We start from the raw sequence: 17,770 nt of genomic DNA on the forward strand, positions 1-17,770 counted from the left end.
ATTAAATTAAAATACTACAATTCCTTATCAATAAATATATCTATATGACTATGTCAGTTAGATGAGTAAAAAAATAAAATTAAATACAAATCCCCATCTTAGTTTGTTCGTTTGCTGCACACGAGAACCTAGAAGACAAAAGTCATCCTTTTCTTCTTTTGATCTCCACGAACCCAAACCGAACCGCTTTTCTTTTTTTTTTTCTTAAACGACGCCTTAGACTCCCCAAAACAAATATGTTTAGCTTTTCACTCTTTCTTGTTCGACGACAATAAACCTAAGGGTTTCGAGTTTCTTTTCTTTTTAGTATCATAGACGGCTAGACCCATAAAGGGGTTAAATACATATTTTTTAAAAATCTTCTGAAATTAACAGTTAACACCCTTCTATTCTTATTATTAAAATGACAACTTCAGGTAAGTTAATATAACAATATCTAATAATTGTTAACACCTCAACAAACATTAACGGTAAACATTTATCGACACTTTTCATCACACCGAATGAAAACAGTTACTCAAACTTATCCACATAAACACAAAATAATTGACACTATAATTATCCACCAAATATGTAACGTTACTTAACGATAGGTCAACGTTGACTAACGATCAAAGTTAATGGAAATAGATTAAAAAAATTCGGGATGTTACACAATATTCAACGTGGTCAAGTGTGGTTGTTAAAGTGGAATCGACATATGTAAGCTTGTGAAGATTTTGGTCGAACCATGCGACCTTATGTTGCAAGTATGTCACGTATTGGTAATTGAGGTTGTCAGGATGCCGCCACAATTTGAGAAGTTCTTCAATCTCGGTCGTGCAAGCCGCCTTTTCCGTGTTCATGTTGTTAATCACAACCCTCACTAAGTTTTATGCATGTTGTTGTTAAGGATGTGAAGCTGCATCGAGTTTTTAACCTCAAATAGAGTCATGTTTGACCTACAGTTTGGACATCCGGTCGAGGAGTCTTGTGAAAATAGATCCATTTAGGTGTTTGAAAGTGTGTTTTGGTGTATAAAGATTGTATAAGTATAAAAAAAGATGAATATATGTGAATTGTAGTGAAATTAAAGTGTATATATAGTGTTTTGAAAAAAAAAAATCGTTACAGGGGCTATTCTTGCTCTTGAAAGTTGGAATTTGAATAAATTAACCATTGGAGGTATTTGTTTTGCCATTTAATGAAATTTGAAACTTTTTTTTTTATTATTAAAATTTAAAACACTAGTCGTTGCAAAAAAAATAAAAATAAAATCCAAACCAACTCGTCTGTGGGCGAATCTAGGAACGAGTCAAACCCAATGGTGTTCGCCCGTCCTTGGATGGCGAACGAAGAGGGACGAACGAAGGACAAACTGTATTGGCTTGCTTTTAATATTGTATCCCCATCTTCAACCTTCTATACGTAGCCAATCGATTCATTCTTCTCTTTTTATTTTTTATTTTAATTCTAGTAACATGAGCAGCATAGCGTTATTCCCATACACAGGAATAAGTTATGAAGGTAGGTCTCGATAATGACAATTTTTTTCAAAACATAGTTGTATAGTGAATCTGCCATGTCTTTAGTGTCAGGCTGTCAGCCATGACGCCTAGGGTTCCATGGGATAGCACGTGAGCTCGACACTATGATGTGATAGTATGACCACAATTGGTGATGGTTTAAGAAATCATAACTTTTTAACCTAAACATTAGTTTTAAGCTCTTGGTCTTGTCCTATTATCATCTTGATCCTAACAGTGAAAACTAATATCGAACGAGAAATACGACAAGGACGAGTGATCACTATTATTGGTTCACGGGGTTTCGAAATGTAATACCAACAAATGATGTTGAAAAGTGATACCAAATAAAAAATGAGACCAATATTGTTAACATATTTTGAAAATGATAGAATATCCTTCTAGAGTTTTACTTTATGAGCCTAAGAATTATCTAAAAATAAAATGATAGATATTCGAGAAAATCCAAATAAAAAATTGGGAAAAAATTAACATGAATTTTAGATCAATACTTTCGATATTGATATGTCCATTTCCATCACTATTATAAAGTTACTTTTTCTACCCCGTAATGACGTAAACATAATTTCCATCTCACCGCACACGGATTGAGATCATTTAAAGTTGTAAATAACTTTATTAGTAAAGTTGTGAATTTTGACCTTTAGATTAAAATCAATTTTAATCCAAAGGTTAAAATCACTTTCAACTTTATTGGCCAAGTTATAACTTTTAGAGAATCTTTGTCGTATAATAACCTTTTAAGAAAAAACTTTTCCAAACTTTACCAAAATCCCGCCCATACAAAAACGTTTCAAACCTCTTGCCAACATACAAATCTAGGGTTTCTCACTATATTTTCATCAATTATACACATATTTAATCTTTTCTTTATAAAGCAATTGATTTAATAAATCAGTTGAATTTTCCAGTTTAGAATGGAAGGCCTGTATGGAAAGCTGTATGATAAGTACACTAAGCTCAAGGTAAACATAATTTAATTATTATAATAAATCAGTTGAATTTATATATTGTTTGATTTGATTTGATAAATAAAATAATGTATTCAGGCTCAAAAGGATAATGAAAAAGACCAGATCAATTACGACCAGGAAGAAAAATTCACTGACTATGTATCTGGTATGTATCTATATCTATATATCTATGTTCCATTCCGCATTCAGTTGGCCCGAGGCGGTTAGTCATGCGCAGGTTGGGGTTCGGTGAAATTTTGATCATGTATTTATTATAAACCCGTTCGATTGGGATAATTTTAGGGTTTTTAGTTTCGGTCTAACGTCTGCAGTTACAGGATGTTCCCTTTTATGAATGAAAGCTGTTACCTTTATGACTTTGTATATTATTTTATTATTGTGAGTGAATTTTCGCAAGAAGAGTTGTTTCCAATTTGAGCGATTTGTTTGCCAGACTGCTCGGTTATTGCTTGTTACCGATAGTGTGCAGTGGCAGACATAGCTCATAGCATTAGTCACTATTAACTTCATAAGTTCAAAGATTATAAGTTAAAGAAAATGACACATTATTTGAAACGCTCACGCTTTTAAGTTGTGTTTGAAGAAACTTGAACACATAGTTAGGATTCTTCAATATACTGCGTCTAATTGTCGTCACTCATCCACTGCAGAACTTATCTTTCTTTTTTATGCATGTCTTTTGTATAAATTCATTGATTCTGTTTAAGTTAGCGAAACCTTTAATTTCTGTTGTTGACTGTAAAGAAATGAGATCGTGGTACTCAATCAACCTTTTTCGGGAAAAAAGATGCCAATTCATGTGCACTAAAACAACAGTCAATTCTTGAGCTTTTGCTTTGATTATTTGTAGAACGATAAAATCTGTGGTGAGCATCTAGCTATGATTATTCACATCTCTGGTGCCACTACATTGTGAAACCTGCAATCTTTGGTCCACTTTCAAATTCAATGTGAGTACTGATTACTGAGTATGTCAATAGGTACTAGGATAAGGTTTGCGTGTGCTAATAGCATGCAGTGGATCACTTACAACTTTTTAGTACCTCAAATTCTACTAGTTCTGCTGAATTATGAATTTTGATAATCATAGTGATCCTGATATATCATGATGCTTCTGAGAGATATACAAAGGCAACCTTATATCTCTAAAGTGAAGCTATATATGCATAGACCACCTTTGTGAAAGAAAATTAATTTCTTTGGCAAGTTTTCTAATGGAAAGGTTTGAAGACATATTTTCTTAAACCATTAGTTAGCTGCAGGTTGAAAAAAAATAACATGCGTTTTGCCTGTTCATATACACTTAACACTCTCCTCTATCCAAACTTTGTTTCTCGAATTTTTTCATTTCCATCTAGAAGTACTTTATTCATTTTCATTTTCCTTTTCCTTTCTATGAAGTATTTAAAAGCCTTGGATGGCTTCAAATTTTTTTGCAGCTTCACATGCAATTTTAATGTTCAAATGGTTATTATTTTCTATAGGTGATAAACAAGGAGCTTAGAAAACAAACAACATAAATAACTTGAAAATCATGGTCTCACTTGTCAGGGTCTATGAATAAGTAGTTGTAGAAAACTTCTTATTTTTTTCATTATTGTTTAGCATTCAAAAGAGTTATTCTGGTATTAACTTGGACTTCAAATTTTTTTGAAGATAGTGTTTAACGTGATGCAAATGGATTTTTAATGCAGCTGTAGATGATTTGATTGCTCATTTAACAAGTGAAAAGGACAGGTTATCTGCAGAAATCAGTGATTTGAGGCAGCAAGTTATCACAATCAGGCAAGGGAGTTTTTAGGGTACTTCATATTATTTATTGCTATTAAGTCAACTTATCTCTTCATTTGCAGATCGGCCAAGGATGAAGAGCAAGAAAAGTATGAAAGGATGTTAATAGAAGAGAGCCAGAAAAGTAAGGCAACTTTTATGTTTTCTTGAGTTACTTGATCAGATTAGACCACAATCATGATATAGTACCTCATTGCTTGGCAAATGAGTTCTCTAGCCTCCTTTACAAGCTTGCAAATTCACAACCCAAGAAATTTAACCCAATATTGTTGTTTTCCTCTTTGAATAGAGCCAATAAAAACAGTAATTACCATAAGTAATACACATCTATTAAACAGTTTGATCAAAACCTCCAAAGTGCAGGTTGCATTATTGATTTAGCAGCTTTCTTTTTGTCGTGACAACTACAACTTGCTTCCAAATGTGATATTTATCGGTCTCTATCTAATTGACCTTATTGTATATCTAACTACTTTTGTCTTCTCAAAATACACCACCAGGCCAAAGAGGAAAGGTTTACCAACTTTCATTGTTACGGATAATAACGTATTAGCTGCTTAAAATTGTATTTTTTTAGCCACAGCTCTAATTGCTGTTGAATGCATGCTGGGACACGGTAACAATTACTACAAACTCATGCAATGTGATAGATGACTTGCAACCCATTTACTTATTAAGGGCTGTTTGGGGTTAGTTTATAATTTTAATGAGTCAAACTGGTAAACAGGATATTAAAATGAAGCAAGTCAAATGGGTAGAATAGGTCCAATCGATTAAAACTGTACTTTTTTAAATGCATCAAAACATTCTAAATAGTGCAACTGAATGGATCTTTTAACTTTTGTCCCTAATGCATCAAAACATAATTACCTTCTTAAGTATAGCATGCCTCGCCCATTCTGCCAGCTCTACTGATTAGGAACTCCTTACACCTCATATTATATGTGCAACTGAATGGATCTTTTAACTTTTGTCCCTAATTCACACATTTCTGTATTGTTGGGATATCTGTCTTTTGTCAATTGCGTTGACTTCATTTTTTTGTAGACAAAGAACTTTCAGAAGAAATTCACAGGCTTCAAAATAGAGAATCTATTTCCACCACTTACGATGACACAATTGGCTCTCCACTTTCGTCAGGCAGAACCAACAGCTCAACAAAGAGAAAGCGACGCAGGACTTCCATACATGACCCTGAAGATGAGGTTGCTCTTGATGTTGGTGGTCAACATGAGCAAAATAATCATACCTCACCACGCAAATCAGAAAATGCTCTAGAGAAAGAAAATATGTTCGTTGTTGCGTTTAATAATGCTACTCAGGTACTGTGTATAGTTTATGTCTCCTGTAGCTGTTAGTTCTTTTGACTTTGGTTGTAGTTATTATACTGACCATAGTAATGTGTATTGTAGCCTAAATGCTGTCGTCAGAGGCTTGGCGATTCAGGTATTTCTACGGGTATGCTATGGTTGTACGTTGAAGTGGAATTTCTATATCTGTTACTAAAGAATGGGTCGAATCATATTATGATTCATCTACAACTGTTTTAAATTAGTTAAACAAAAAGAAGGTAAGCAGAAAAGGATGGAAAATCCGCTAAAGTGTATTATTGTTGTATTAATCTAGTATTTTATATCTAAAATGCTTGATTATTATGATCATAATATAGTGGTGGCCAAGTTTTTCACACACCAATAACTTTTTCTAAAACTATTGAAAGTTTTTGGTAAGAAAAATATGTGATTTTCGTGTCCACCAACCAAGCTTAGGTAAGGTGTTTCACCGCGTACAAAATATTACCTGTTTTGGCTCATAACTAAACCAATAGTTTGTCTCTGAAATACTAGATTATTGTGAAAGTAATGTAGTAGCTGTAATTATTTTCAACATGCTACTCTAAATTTTAAAATACTACACGTTTTTGGGGGAAAAAAAGTAATCTTTATGTCCACCAAGCTTAGCTAAGCTGTTTCAACACATACAATAGATGATCTGTTGTGACTCTTTAGCCAACCCAATAGTTTGCCACCAAGAAAGGCTACACTTACAAACATCTTTTAATAAATACACGTGTCACCAATCAAATTAACCTTTTTTTTCCTTCTGTTCTTTCTCTCACTATGTTAATTGGACCATCTCACATGACACGAGTGTTTGTAAATATAATTTTTTATTTTATTTTTTTGAAGTGTAGCATTTATCTATGCAACCACTAGTTATACATTAGTAATCTGTATCTTACTGAACTTACTTATGGTGTAGCAAGTGCCTCTGATCCTACCATTTGCATGTTCCAAGAGCTTGTTGAGTGCCTACTCAACCTGAAATTTTCCATTGGAACTCAGAGCGGTAATAATACACAGATAACTGCAGTGCATGAATCGAGTGGTAATTCTCTTGTTCACTTATCATCTGATATATGGAGTTGGTAGTTTATCTTCGTCGTATAGTCTAATATCTCATTAGAATTTAGCATTAGATGTTTCCCTATAAAAAAGTTGTTTCCATTTCTACAAGAATGTTATTAGGTTCGGTTTGGTAAGCCGAATGATACGATCAAGACTATTATATTATTAATATTATTATTATTACCATTTGATTCGTATCACCGTAATGAAAGGGGGACTGGAATACACTATTACGATGCAATGAAAGAAACATGTTTTTTTTACCTAATGAAATTATAGATATAGCCCTCTAGCTTCTTCCCCAATCCACTACCCTTTTATTATATATTGGGTATTTTAGTCTGTTTTTATATTAATTTCATTCCATTATACCTACCAACAATTACTGGGAACGGTAATGACTCAATCAATAACAGTGTTAATTCTAATTCCATTCAGTCCAACCACATAGTATAGCATTTTATTTTTAATATTGTGCTTCACTCCGAATAAATATCGACATGGGTCGTGTATAGCTGAACTTGGAGGACTATGTGTAAGCTCTACTTTGTCTTTGCACGAAACTACTGCTAATTAGATCAAAAGTAGATTCATTGTTAGATCATGGAGGGTTTGGGTTCCAATTTTTAAGCCACTAGATTTTTACCATTTCTAAGATAGACAATCAAGGAAGCTAATAAAGGTTTTGAAATCTTTATTTAGTCGTATGGTAATTTTGCCCAAGGTGTACACACCCTTTAGCATGTCACTCCTCTGTCATGAAATGTGAAGTAGAGTGATTGTGGTTAGTCTTCCTGTTAAGGCTCATTAAGTCAAAGATTCTATCACTAAGGGTTCTGTCATTATGGATAAATAATATAACTAATAAAGAAATTGCCCAAAGTTTGTTTTAATGCATATGATTGTTTGGCGCATTATTCAAGATGATTGTTGTTATTGTAATCATGTTACAAAAACAGAGAGAAGAAAGTTTTAGCGGGTCAACCCAACCTGTTTTGACCCATGCTTAAAATTACTTGCCGCCCATTCCACCTTCACGATCCATTCTGCCACTTGTACTGAGTTTTTTCTATATGTGATTCAGCCATATATATATATATAGACACACATATATAGTACATGTATAGTATATGCCCTGCAGCAGATTGTCGATCTGAAGCCAAATTGACAATGCAGAAAGAGGATTTTAGGTTAGTAATCCCGGCCAATGTATTTAATTGCCAGGAAGAATGAAGCAAAAAGTGATTTAGGATAATAGTATATAGAATACTTATGCTCTGCCCTCGTTGAAGACCGAAGGATTTAAAGCTCATGTGCTATAATGAAGAATTGATGTTTACCTTTTTTATTTGAAGTATATGACTGGTGAAACCTGTGAAAGTGTAATGTGTTATCTTTCGGATAGATTTTGAAACAAAATAGAATTGACACCTTGTGTTTTTAATGATTGGTCTTGAAAGGATACTCATTTAATTTGGGATGGGTGAAGAACGAGTTAGGAGACGAGGAGTTGATGTACCGCGCGTCTTCATTGGGAACCTTTGAGAGAGTGGCACCAGAATGGATGAGGGATGTGATCGTATTTAGTAAGAGTATGTGTCATGTCTTCTTCAAAAGAGTATCCGCCATTCTCTAGATTCATGATTAAAATGTCCTTGCTTTACATTCTGTAAAGTTAGATGTTCTAAAAACTTGAATACAAAAGAGCTCTTGTTTAGCTTTGTATGAAAAATGTTGTTTTTGAGGATTATGGGGCTAGCTGTTTTTTGGGTTAAATGTCAGAACTGATGTAAGATTAATGCACATATTTTTGTTATATATAAGGCTTAGTATATACATAACAAGCTGTGTTTCTTGTTTTCGTAACTGCTTGACTTTTGTTTGCTGTTGAATTTTCTTTAGTTTGTATCAAACTTAGCAGATGATGAGTCAATGAGGTTGGTTCATTGTTAAGGTTTCTGACCGGTATGGTCTTATGGGATCAATATAGTTATTGTTATACATGTTTCATTATTGTCAAATTTTACATGTTATCGTGATATGTCATCAACCAGGTTTTATAATTCGTTCATCAATCATTGCAATAGTCACTTGTATTACATGTTATCAATACATTATAATTTGATATGAAAATAGTAACACACTTGTAAAGATGAACAATAATATTATATAAAACCGATTAGGGTGATAAAAAAGTAAAAAGTAACTACCATAAATCGATAGGTAGATATGTTTTGCAAATAAACCGAATGATATCGAGGTAGCTTTAAAATATATTATACTAAAATGTATAAAAACACCATTAAATAAGTTGAAAAGTCGTAACAAATTATTATGTAAAAAACGAAATTAAATGGAAACAAAAATTGTGTAGTTATGCACACATTGAAATACGATTGTGTAACGTCACAACCCAAATGAAAGCGTAATTATTAAAAACCAAAACTTTAGACTTTAGACTTAGAAAAATACCGCCATTTTTCGCGAAAAATCAAAATGTTGCAATTCAAGAAAAGACACCTGTAGTGTTCTTAAAATGATGTAAATAGACTACTATATAAGTTTCAGGACCCAAAAAGGTCAAACGAAGGCTCGGGAAAAAAAACAAGGTTCGAGGTCAGTGGAGCACGACCTTTGCACAGGGCAAGAGCGCCTTTGCACAGGGCAAGAGCCGTGCTCTCTGCTGTACACAAAAAATACTCTTTTTGACGTTTTTCAGCATTTCGACTCAAAATCAAACATTTCCTTATCATTATTTGATACAAGTAAATATTAAACACACATTACTTATCATTACAAAAGGTTTTAAATGTTCAAGAGTAAGTTCTACAACTTTACGGGTCAACCACCCATTTAGTCAAACATCTTAAATTAACCAAGTTTACCAAAGTGACAAGTTACCGAAAGGACTTGTATCAAGAGCCAAGATGTACATAGGATTATCTAACCAAAATACCCAAAATCCCAACCTTCCAAGACTTCCAAATCTTCCGCAACTTCACTCGATCGGTTCTTTATTCTTGCTACTGCTACCAACTCCTATAAAAGAGTTAAACACTAAAATGTAAGCTACGCTTAGTGAATGCATACACATACAATCATAACCATGCCATTTTTAACTTTTTGCATCAAGCACCACATAAAGCCTAGCAAGCTAGCCATAGCATTCATAACAAACATCACACATACATTTTCAACATGGCCATGGATATTTTGGCTAGTAGGAATTTACCCACCTACTAGCTCTTACATACAATATGACTAGTAGGAATTTATCCACCTACTAGTTCTTATAAACAATCAAACTATGGGTCATAGGAATTTACCCACCTATGACCTCTAATAACAAGAATATGATTATATGCATATACACTCACCTCAATTTGGCTACTTGACACTATAAGGCTACAAGCTCAACAAGCTAATCTTCAATACCTATACATGAATAAACACATAACATCTATGAGTTCCATGACTCAATTTTCTTACATGTACCTACTTGCATTCATCAATTCTAACACTATGGTGTTTGGCTACTCAACACTCTTCCAACAATCCAAATTTTTATGATAAAACTTTATTTTATGATTACTAGCCAAACACCACCAAATATGAATTTTTTACTATGGGGAATTTTCCATTATCAACAAACCCTTTAAATCAAACTAACAAATTCTCAATCAAATATATTAGGGTTCTACTTGAAATTCTCAATTAACAAAAATCCCTAATTTTTCTAGCCAAGAACCCTAATTTTAAAATCAAGAACCCTAAAATTTGAAATTAAATAATTTAGGGAAACCTTACCTCAAAAGACAACAACACAATTGAAATTTTCATATTTTCTTCCTTTCTTTCTTGATAATTTCGGCCCCTCACTAATCACCACTAGCTCTCACTTTGCTTATTATTTGATTGAATTGGTTAATTTGATCTAAGAGGGTGAAATAGCATGAAATCCCTTGATGAATTAGAAGGAAGTGGAAGATTGTAGAGGATTTGAGAAAGGAAGGATTTGAGAGGAAGGAGATAATGAAATTATGATTCATCAACACAAAGTGGCTAGACACTCTACCCATTTGCCATGTTCCATCTTTATTTTTTTGGGTTTAATACCCGCTAGCCACTAAAGTTCCAACTAAATTAACCCCTTATCTCAAAACAAAATACTAGGAAATTAATTTAATGTCAAAACTACAAAAAAGGTTAATTTTCTATTCCCTTAAAATATTGGGGTGTTACAAATTGCTAAAAACAAAAAAATAAAACCGTTATACGGAAGACGCCATTATATACGGCATATTATAACGACAAATTAAGGTGATTAAAAATCTTACATAATAATATGAATACTTAATTTAAATTTAATAACAATCTATATTAGTGATATATATTTTAAAAAGGAAAGATATTTCAAATTATCTAATACTATCTTATAAAGCATTTTGCCCTATTTTCAAATCTCAATTAAGTAATTGAACTACCTAAATTACCCCTCTTCTTTATTAACTAATATAAAGATCTCTACATAATCTATACTATATTATAAAGGAAAAAGCCTCCAGATTTTCAACATTGAACTTAAATTTTCAATATTGATTTTAAGTACTTCCCAAAATGCTCTTTCTATCTATTCTATATTACCTAAAATAACTATAATATCTTTTCGCTCTTCTCAAATCTCAATCAATTATTTTTTTTTTCTCTCTACTCCATAAATCATTTATTCCTCCAATTCATTCAAAATCTTTTAACTCAAAAACCGTACATTGATAAATTATAAAAATTATATGGGTGTTCTTAAAATTTCATGCTCTTTCGTTAGAGATGTCATTCGATATACTTTCGACGAATTTTTAAATCCGAGGCGGAGCCTGTACGGCTAAGGCATTTTACTATCATACTATATGACATATCAACTCTTATGACATATCACACTCTATGACCTAAATCAATAGGATGTGAATAGTAACTTGTTTGCGTGTCCAGTTACTATTCATCCATGCTATACCTGCATCATTATTCAGATTTTGCTAAATCGCATCCCGATCGGGTTTTAACACGAGTTATTTCTTGGTTTTTTTAATATGTTTTTCCTTTCGGGTTTTCAAACAATTATATTGAAAACGTTAATTCTTTTTTTGTAACAATATTTAGATTTTACCACATTGAATTTCTTTTAAGTTTAAATTACGGGTTACTTCTTGATTTTTGACAATTTTTTTTTTAATTTTGCGTTTTCAAATAGTATATCAAAATTATTTTTTTGTGGTATTGTCTTTGAATAAGTATCTATTTCATATATCAAAGATTTTAACAAATATATATAGTGACACATCACCCATAACAAAACATAATCGTTTCTATGTTTCAAACAATATACTAAAAACTTTTATTATTTTTTTTTTGTGGTATTGTGTTTGAATAAATATATATTTTATATGTCAAAGTTTTTAACAAACATAAATCATCAATGAACTGATTGAAACCGCGCAACACATAGACATAAACTATTGTGGTTTTCCCCTTAAATAATTATATATTTGATATGATAAACTTTTATACAACCTACCAATGCAGAATGTTTGTTAATTCAACGCAAGTATATTAAATAACACGATCGTTTCAACACTGGGCCTGAAATTTACTAGTTTTTTACTAATACACTTTGATACATTTTATTACAAGATGAATAGATATTATTTATAAATACATTAAATAGAATAGAAATGGATTACATATCTTGTGTTTTATATGAGTACATTATTTATTATTATTATTTAACTTTACAAAATATAAAAAGTAGGGGTTTGCTAAATACACTTTGTTTGTACATTTATCATGAAAATCAGGGGCGGACTTTTAATATGGAAGATACAAGTTTTTTTATGCATGTTAAATACAGATCTTAGGGCTATATTTAGCCTTTCCCTAAAAAATATATATGCTGCCAGTCTACATTATTTCCACTTTAATTAATTCTTTGTCTCCACCGTTCTCATCTTTGTTTCCTTCCCTTCATAAATATATCCATCTTCTACCATCTCTATTCTATATGGCCAACATCTTTTCTTCATATTTTTGTATTTTGAAAATTCATTTTCTCCATATATTCTAACTAGCTACTTATTCGATTTCCTCAATTTTCTCCGTACTCACTATCGGAACAACCACTTATTACAAACAAAATCCACACAATACCAAGATTATGGCTTTTGATTTCTTTATCATCGATATTGCCATCAAATTGCCGACCATGATTTCACCGTTTAAAACAAAGTAAGTTACATTTCTAACAAGTTTGTTTATTTGTTTCTCATGTTTGTTGTTTTGATAAATAGTTGTTTTGAAAGCACTTAACTAATGGTTGTTTATGCCTACTTAAATTTGTAGATCTAAACTTTGTAAAAATTTTTTTTAGTAAATGAGGTGAATTATATTGTACAGATGTGATATATTGTTAAAACATGTAAAAACAACTCAGATCTGATAGTTTATATAAAAAAACTATTTCTCTACTAGTCTATTTTTTACTGGAAAATGATTTATCGTTAGCCTAAAAGACCTCATAATAACTTTAAAAAATGGTGACATGTGGATACCATTAATTATCTTTCCTAATCCCACCCTGATTTTTTCACATGTTCTCATCTAAAAGTTAAGAGGATTTTTAGGCTATTATATTAGAAAGATTAATCATTTTCCATGGACGTGGTTTTTGCTTTGTGGTTTATTAAAATGGTTCTTACGTTCTCCTCGTGCGTCGTGTCTACCCACAACCTTTGTTTCCAAGTGGTTTTTGCTTTTTAATATGGATGTATCAATGTGTTCTGGTTTTGAGTATTTATTATTCTTCATATAAACCAAAATCAAATAAATATGCATAACTTTTTTTGTTTTAACTACTTTATTTTACAAACTAAAATCATGACTATGGTCATCCGCAGGAAACTAATGGTATATATGTTTTATTTATTTAATTTTTTTTTCTATAATTTTGTGTATGTGTATAAATAAATTTATTTTGTGGCCTTTTTTGTAGCCAAACTTTCTTTTAGGCAACCGGCAAGAAGGTAGCCTCATTCTACAAATACGTTGACTCTTTTTTTTATACTAAAAACGAGTCAACCAACATTATTTTTAATTAATAAAACAAAAGAAATCTATTTGAACCTCCATGCTTTATCAGATTTTGTTTGGAAAGCGCCTGGGTATATTTATGCCCCATTGTTGGGCTACATGCTAATCCCCGCCAAACCATATATGGCCGCTCTTTTTCTGTTATTTTACCATCAGCACATGGAAGTGCAACTTGGTAAGTATATTAATATTAACAATTAATAACACTGTTTTATACATAAAATATATATATATATATATATATAAGTTGGGTGAAAACCATTCACATACCTTTTTTTAAACCATAAAAATTATAGGGGGCCAAACATTTATTCAAAATATTAAAATATTGGTATGTGAGAGTTTTTCACTCAAGTTGGGTGCCTAACAGCCCCATACTCACTTCTCTCTCTCTCTCTCTCTCTATATATATATATATATATATATATTGATATATATTGATCAGTTTAATTGTGGAATTAGGTATGGAAGATTGGGCTGTTAGAGTAGCCGTAGCCGAAAGGTTATGGCTGCCAACAATAGAAAAAAGGGCTAAGAAGTTATGGGAGAGGATTGACCCAGGTTAGTTCTTTTCCTAAACTCCCTTTATTTTACATTTTTAATGTATAGTATATTATTAGTGTTAGTATGACTGAGACAATAATATATTGATTTATTTTATTTATTGTATAATATTATACTGGAAAGATCAGTGAAAGAAATAAATATATTGATTTACTTTTTATTATAAACGGTACACAGAAGATAGATTTAAGATCATTTCTCATTATTTTTATTTTCATCTTTTAATAAAGGTGTGAAGAGGATAACGATTTTTAAGGTGATTGACTATGTATTAGCCCAAGTCCAGACCATGATGGTGTCTATAGTGGCATTGGTAGAATACTCTCTTTATGATTTTATTTTTATTTCCTTTGCTATACAATCTTGAGTTTATAATAAACTCAATATTTTATTTCCTTTGCTATACAATATTGTTACTAATAAATTTTCACAGGGTTTTTGCTAAGAGGTGCTGTAAAGTTGTAGATTGGCAACACGGTGGTGGACAAAAAGAAAGAAAAAGAAGATGAAAGCAGTGAAGAACTAGCCCTTGTATCGCAAGCAACTGGTGGAATCGAGAAAAGAAATGGCAATGATGAGAGCCATGATGGAAAAGATAATATATATATATATATATATAGAAAAGTTATTTTGAATCCAAAAATGGTCCATGATTTTCTTATATCTGCTCAAATCCCAACCACCTCCTACCACCACCACCATCATCTCCGACCACCACCATGATTTTCCGGCGATGGCGACCATCGTCACCACGACTTACACATGTGTAAGTTTATAACTTACACATGTGTAAGCACCACCACCATCATGTCCGACCACAACTATGATTTTCTAGCGACGGCGGCCACCGCCATCACGACTTACACATGTGTAAGTTATATGGTCCCTTTTTGGACTCAAAATAAGCTGGAATCTAAATAACCTGCTATATATATATGTATTGATCAGTTTAATTGTGGAATCAGGTATGGAAGACTGGGCCATCAGAGCAGCCATAGCCAAAAATTTAAGGCGATGGCTGCCAACAACAGAAAAAAGTAGAATAAGTTATGAGAAAGGGTAGACCCAAGTTAGTATTTTTTCCCCTCCAAACTCCCTTTAATTTATTGTATAGTACATTAGTACTAGTATTACTTGGAAAAAGTAATATATTGGTTTATTTTATATATTGTATAGTATTATACTTGGAAAGATCTGGGAAATTGAGTAATATATATTGATTTACTTTTAATTATAAACGGTACACACAAGGTTTGTTTTTGATTTTTTATTAATTTGTATTTTTAATTTTTTTTTCACTTTTTCTTTAATTAACTAATTCTAAAAAAACGTTTTAAAAATATGGAAAATTTCATATATTCCATTGGTAAGTCACAAAATATCATATTTGCCCAATTAAATTTTGAAATATCATATATGCCACTTTTAATTTATCAACATATCAAATATGCCATTATTGAATAATAAAACATCATATATGTTATTCATAATCTATCAATACATCAAATATGTCATAGTTAAGTAAAAAAAAAAGAATAGATATCTCCAAAAAAATTTACACATTATATATTTTGCTGTTAATATTGAAATACATCAAATATGTCATTGAAATATATCCAATATGCCCGATTGAACTAATTTAGTCAAAATTAAAACATAAAAAACCTTTAAAATTATTAATAAATCACAGTTACACACATTTTTCTCTCTTTGCTTTTATAATTCAATCCATGTTTTTTCCTCTAACCGTGTAAATTTAGTTCAATGTTACCGACATGATTAAGTTTATTGATATTCTTAAATACGTATTCTATTCAATTCATAGCATATAGTTAAGTGTTGCGATCTTGGTTTATAAGTGACTCAACTATTTGATACTTTTATTTTTGCACAAGTAATTAGCTCCACGTCATTTGATGCAAGAAAAACTCATGAATAAAAAAAAAGTATAAAGGCAATTTAATTTTTAATGATAAATGTGAAGTATTCAATATATTTTAGTGATATGTTACATATATCGAAAATAATAACCCCATATATAATATTTAATAATGTATTTGGGCACATATGATACATTTTACTTAATAATGACATATTTGATATTTGTGGGTATTAGAAATGACATATATGATATTTCGTTGCGATTGTTAAATTGAGGAAATAAGCCTTAATGGTAAAATCACGTACGGTTAATGGCGAAACTGTAATTTTTTTTTTGAATACTCTATATTTGTGAAAAGGGGAGTTTTGATTATTGGTAATAAGCTAGTCTAATAATGCTGTTAGAACTAAATTGTTTTACACATGCATAATAAAATCTAAGGAATCAAGCTGGTGTACGTACTAAACTGTTTTACACATGCATAATAAAATCTAAGGAATCAAGCTGGTGTACGTACTAAACGAAGAAGAAGAACTAAAAAGAAAAAGACTGCATGCTTAAAAGTTTGTTTTAAGTTAGGGCTAATTACTTGAAAAGTCCATCAACTTGTCATTGAAACCTTTTCTGAGGGTCCAACAAAAAAAAGTTTTATTTGAGGGTATGAAAACAGCTAAAATTACTATAGTAGGACCGTGACCACTTTTTGCTGACGTGTACAGTAGCTAGCCGGTTTTATCCATATTTTTAAGGGCTAATCACTTGAAAAGTCTCTCAACTTGTCACTAAAACCTTTTTTTGTGGCTCCAACAAATTTTTTTTCAAATTAGCCACTTTTTTTGTCGACGGGCCCACAGAAAAATCATGTGTAAGGTGTAAGTTAACTTACTTACACATGATTTTTCTGTGGGCCTGTCGCTGGAAAGTCTTAGTGTTTTTACAAAAAAGTCTTATATATCATAGTAGATCATGATGGTGGTGTATAACTTACGAAAATCAATGGTCCTTTTTTGGACTTTTTTTAATTGGTCTCAAATTATCTTTCCCCTATATATATATATATATATATATTATATTTTGGTGTTTTGTATAGAGACATGACTGAGAATTTCTATTTTATCCATAAATGAAATAAAATAAAAGAGAAATTACATTCAAAATACTTTTTGACCAGCTACTTACACAAGACCCCACAATAGTAATTTTAGCCGTTTTCATACCCTCAAATATAAATTTTTTGTTGGAGCCCCCAGAAAAGGTTTCAGTGACAAGTTGAAGGATTTTCCAAGTAATTAGCCCTATTTTTAACTGGCTACTTATACGGAACCCCATAAAAGAGATTTTAGCCGTTTTTCTTCCCCCGAATAGAGCTTTTTTTTGTTCGAGCTCCAGAAAAGATTTCAGTGACAAGTTGAAGGACTCTCCAAGTAATTAGCCCTTTAATAGAGTTAATTGGAAGATTGGTTCATGTGGTTTGTACACTTTAGC

General features: G+C 31.6%; 1 protein-coding gene and 1 long non-coding RNA gene across 3 annotated transcripts; both read left to right on the top strand.

Annotated features, from left to right (window-relative positions):
- Positions 1–2,309: 2,309 nt before the first annotated feature.
- On the top strand, positions 2,310–8,540 carry LOC122584917. Of its 2 annotated transcripts, none has more exons than XM_043756995.1 (8): positions 2,310–2,491; positions 2,576–2,645; positions 4,195–4,285; positions 4,354–4,415; positions 5,339–5,613; positions 5,704–5,749; positions 6,554–6,679; positions 8,160–8,540. In XM_043756995.1, exons 1-8 carry the CDS (start codon positions 2,444–2,446, stop codon positions 8,333–8,335), a joined length of 894 nt encoding a protein of 297 aa, XP_043612930.1. In that variant the 5' UTR covers positions 2,310–2,443; the 3' UTR covers positions 8,336–8,540. The 2 variants fall into 2 exon arrangements, with proteins under 2 accessions (XP_043612930.1, XP_043612931.1); XM_043756996.1 differs by having other exon boundaries at positions 5,704–5,737.
- A 6,635-nt stretch (positions 8,541–15,175) lies between these two features.
- LOC122584868 lies at positions 15,176–15,637 on the top strand. Its single transcript, XR_006321608.1, has 2 exons — positions 15,176–15,273; positions 15,369–15,637. It is a non-coding gene; the product is annotated as an uncharacterized LOC122584868 (long non-coding RNA).
- The last annotated feature ends 2,133 nt before the right edge of the window (positions 15,638–17,770 follow it).

Source organism: Erigeron canadensis, chromosome 1, assembly GCF_010389155.1.
Source record: "Erigeron canadensis isolate Cc75 chromosome 1, C_canadensis_v1, whole genome shotgun sequence".
Classification (NCBI taxonomy): domain Eukaryota; kingdom Viridiplantae; phylum Streptophyta; class Magnoliopsida; order Asterales; family Asteraceae; genus Erigeron; species Erigeron canadensis.

Coding starts and splice junctions, on each gene's coding strand:
- LOC122584917 (XM_043756995.1), top strand. CDS start 2,444: ATGGAAGGCCTGTATGGAAAGCTGTATGATAAGTACACTAAGCTCAAG. Junction 2,492..2,575: donor ATAAGTACACTAAGCTCAAG/GTAAACATAATT, acceptor TAATGTATTCAG/GCTCAAAAGGATAATGAAAA. Junction 4,416..5,338: donor AATAGAAGAGAGCCAGAAAA/GTAAGGCAACTT, acceptor ATTTTTTTGTAG/ACAAAGAACTTTCAGAAGAA.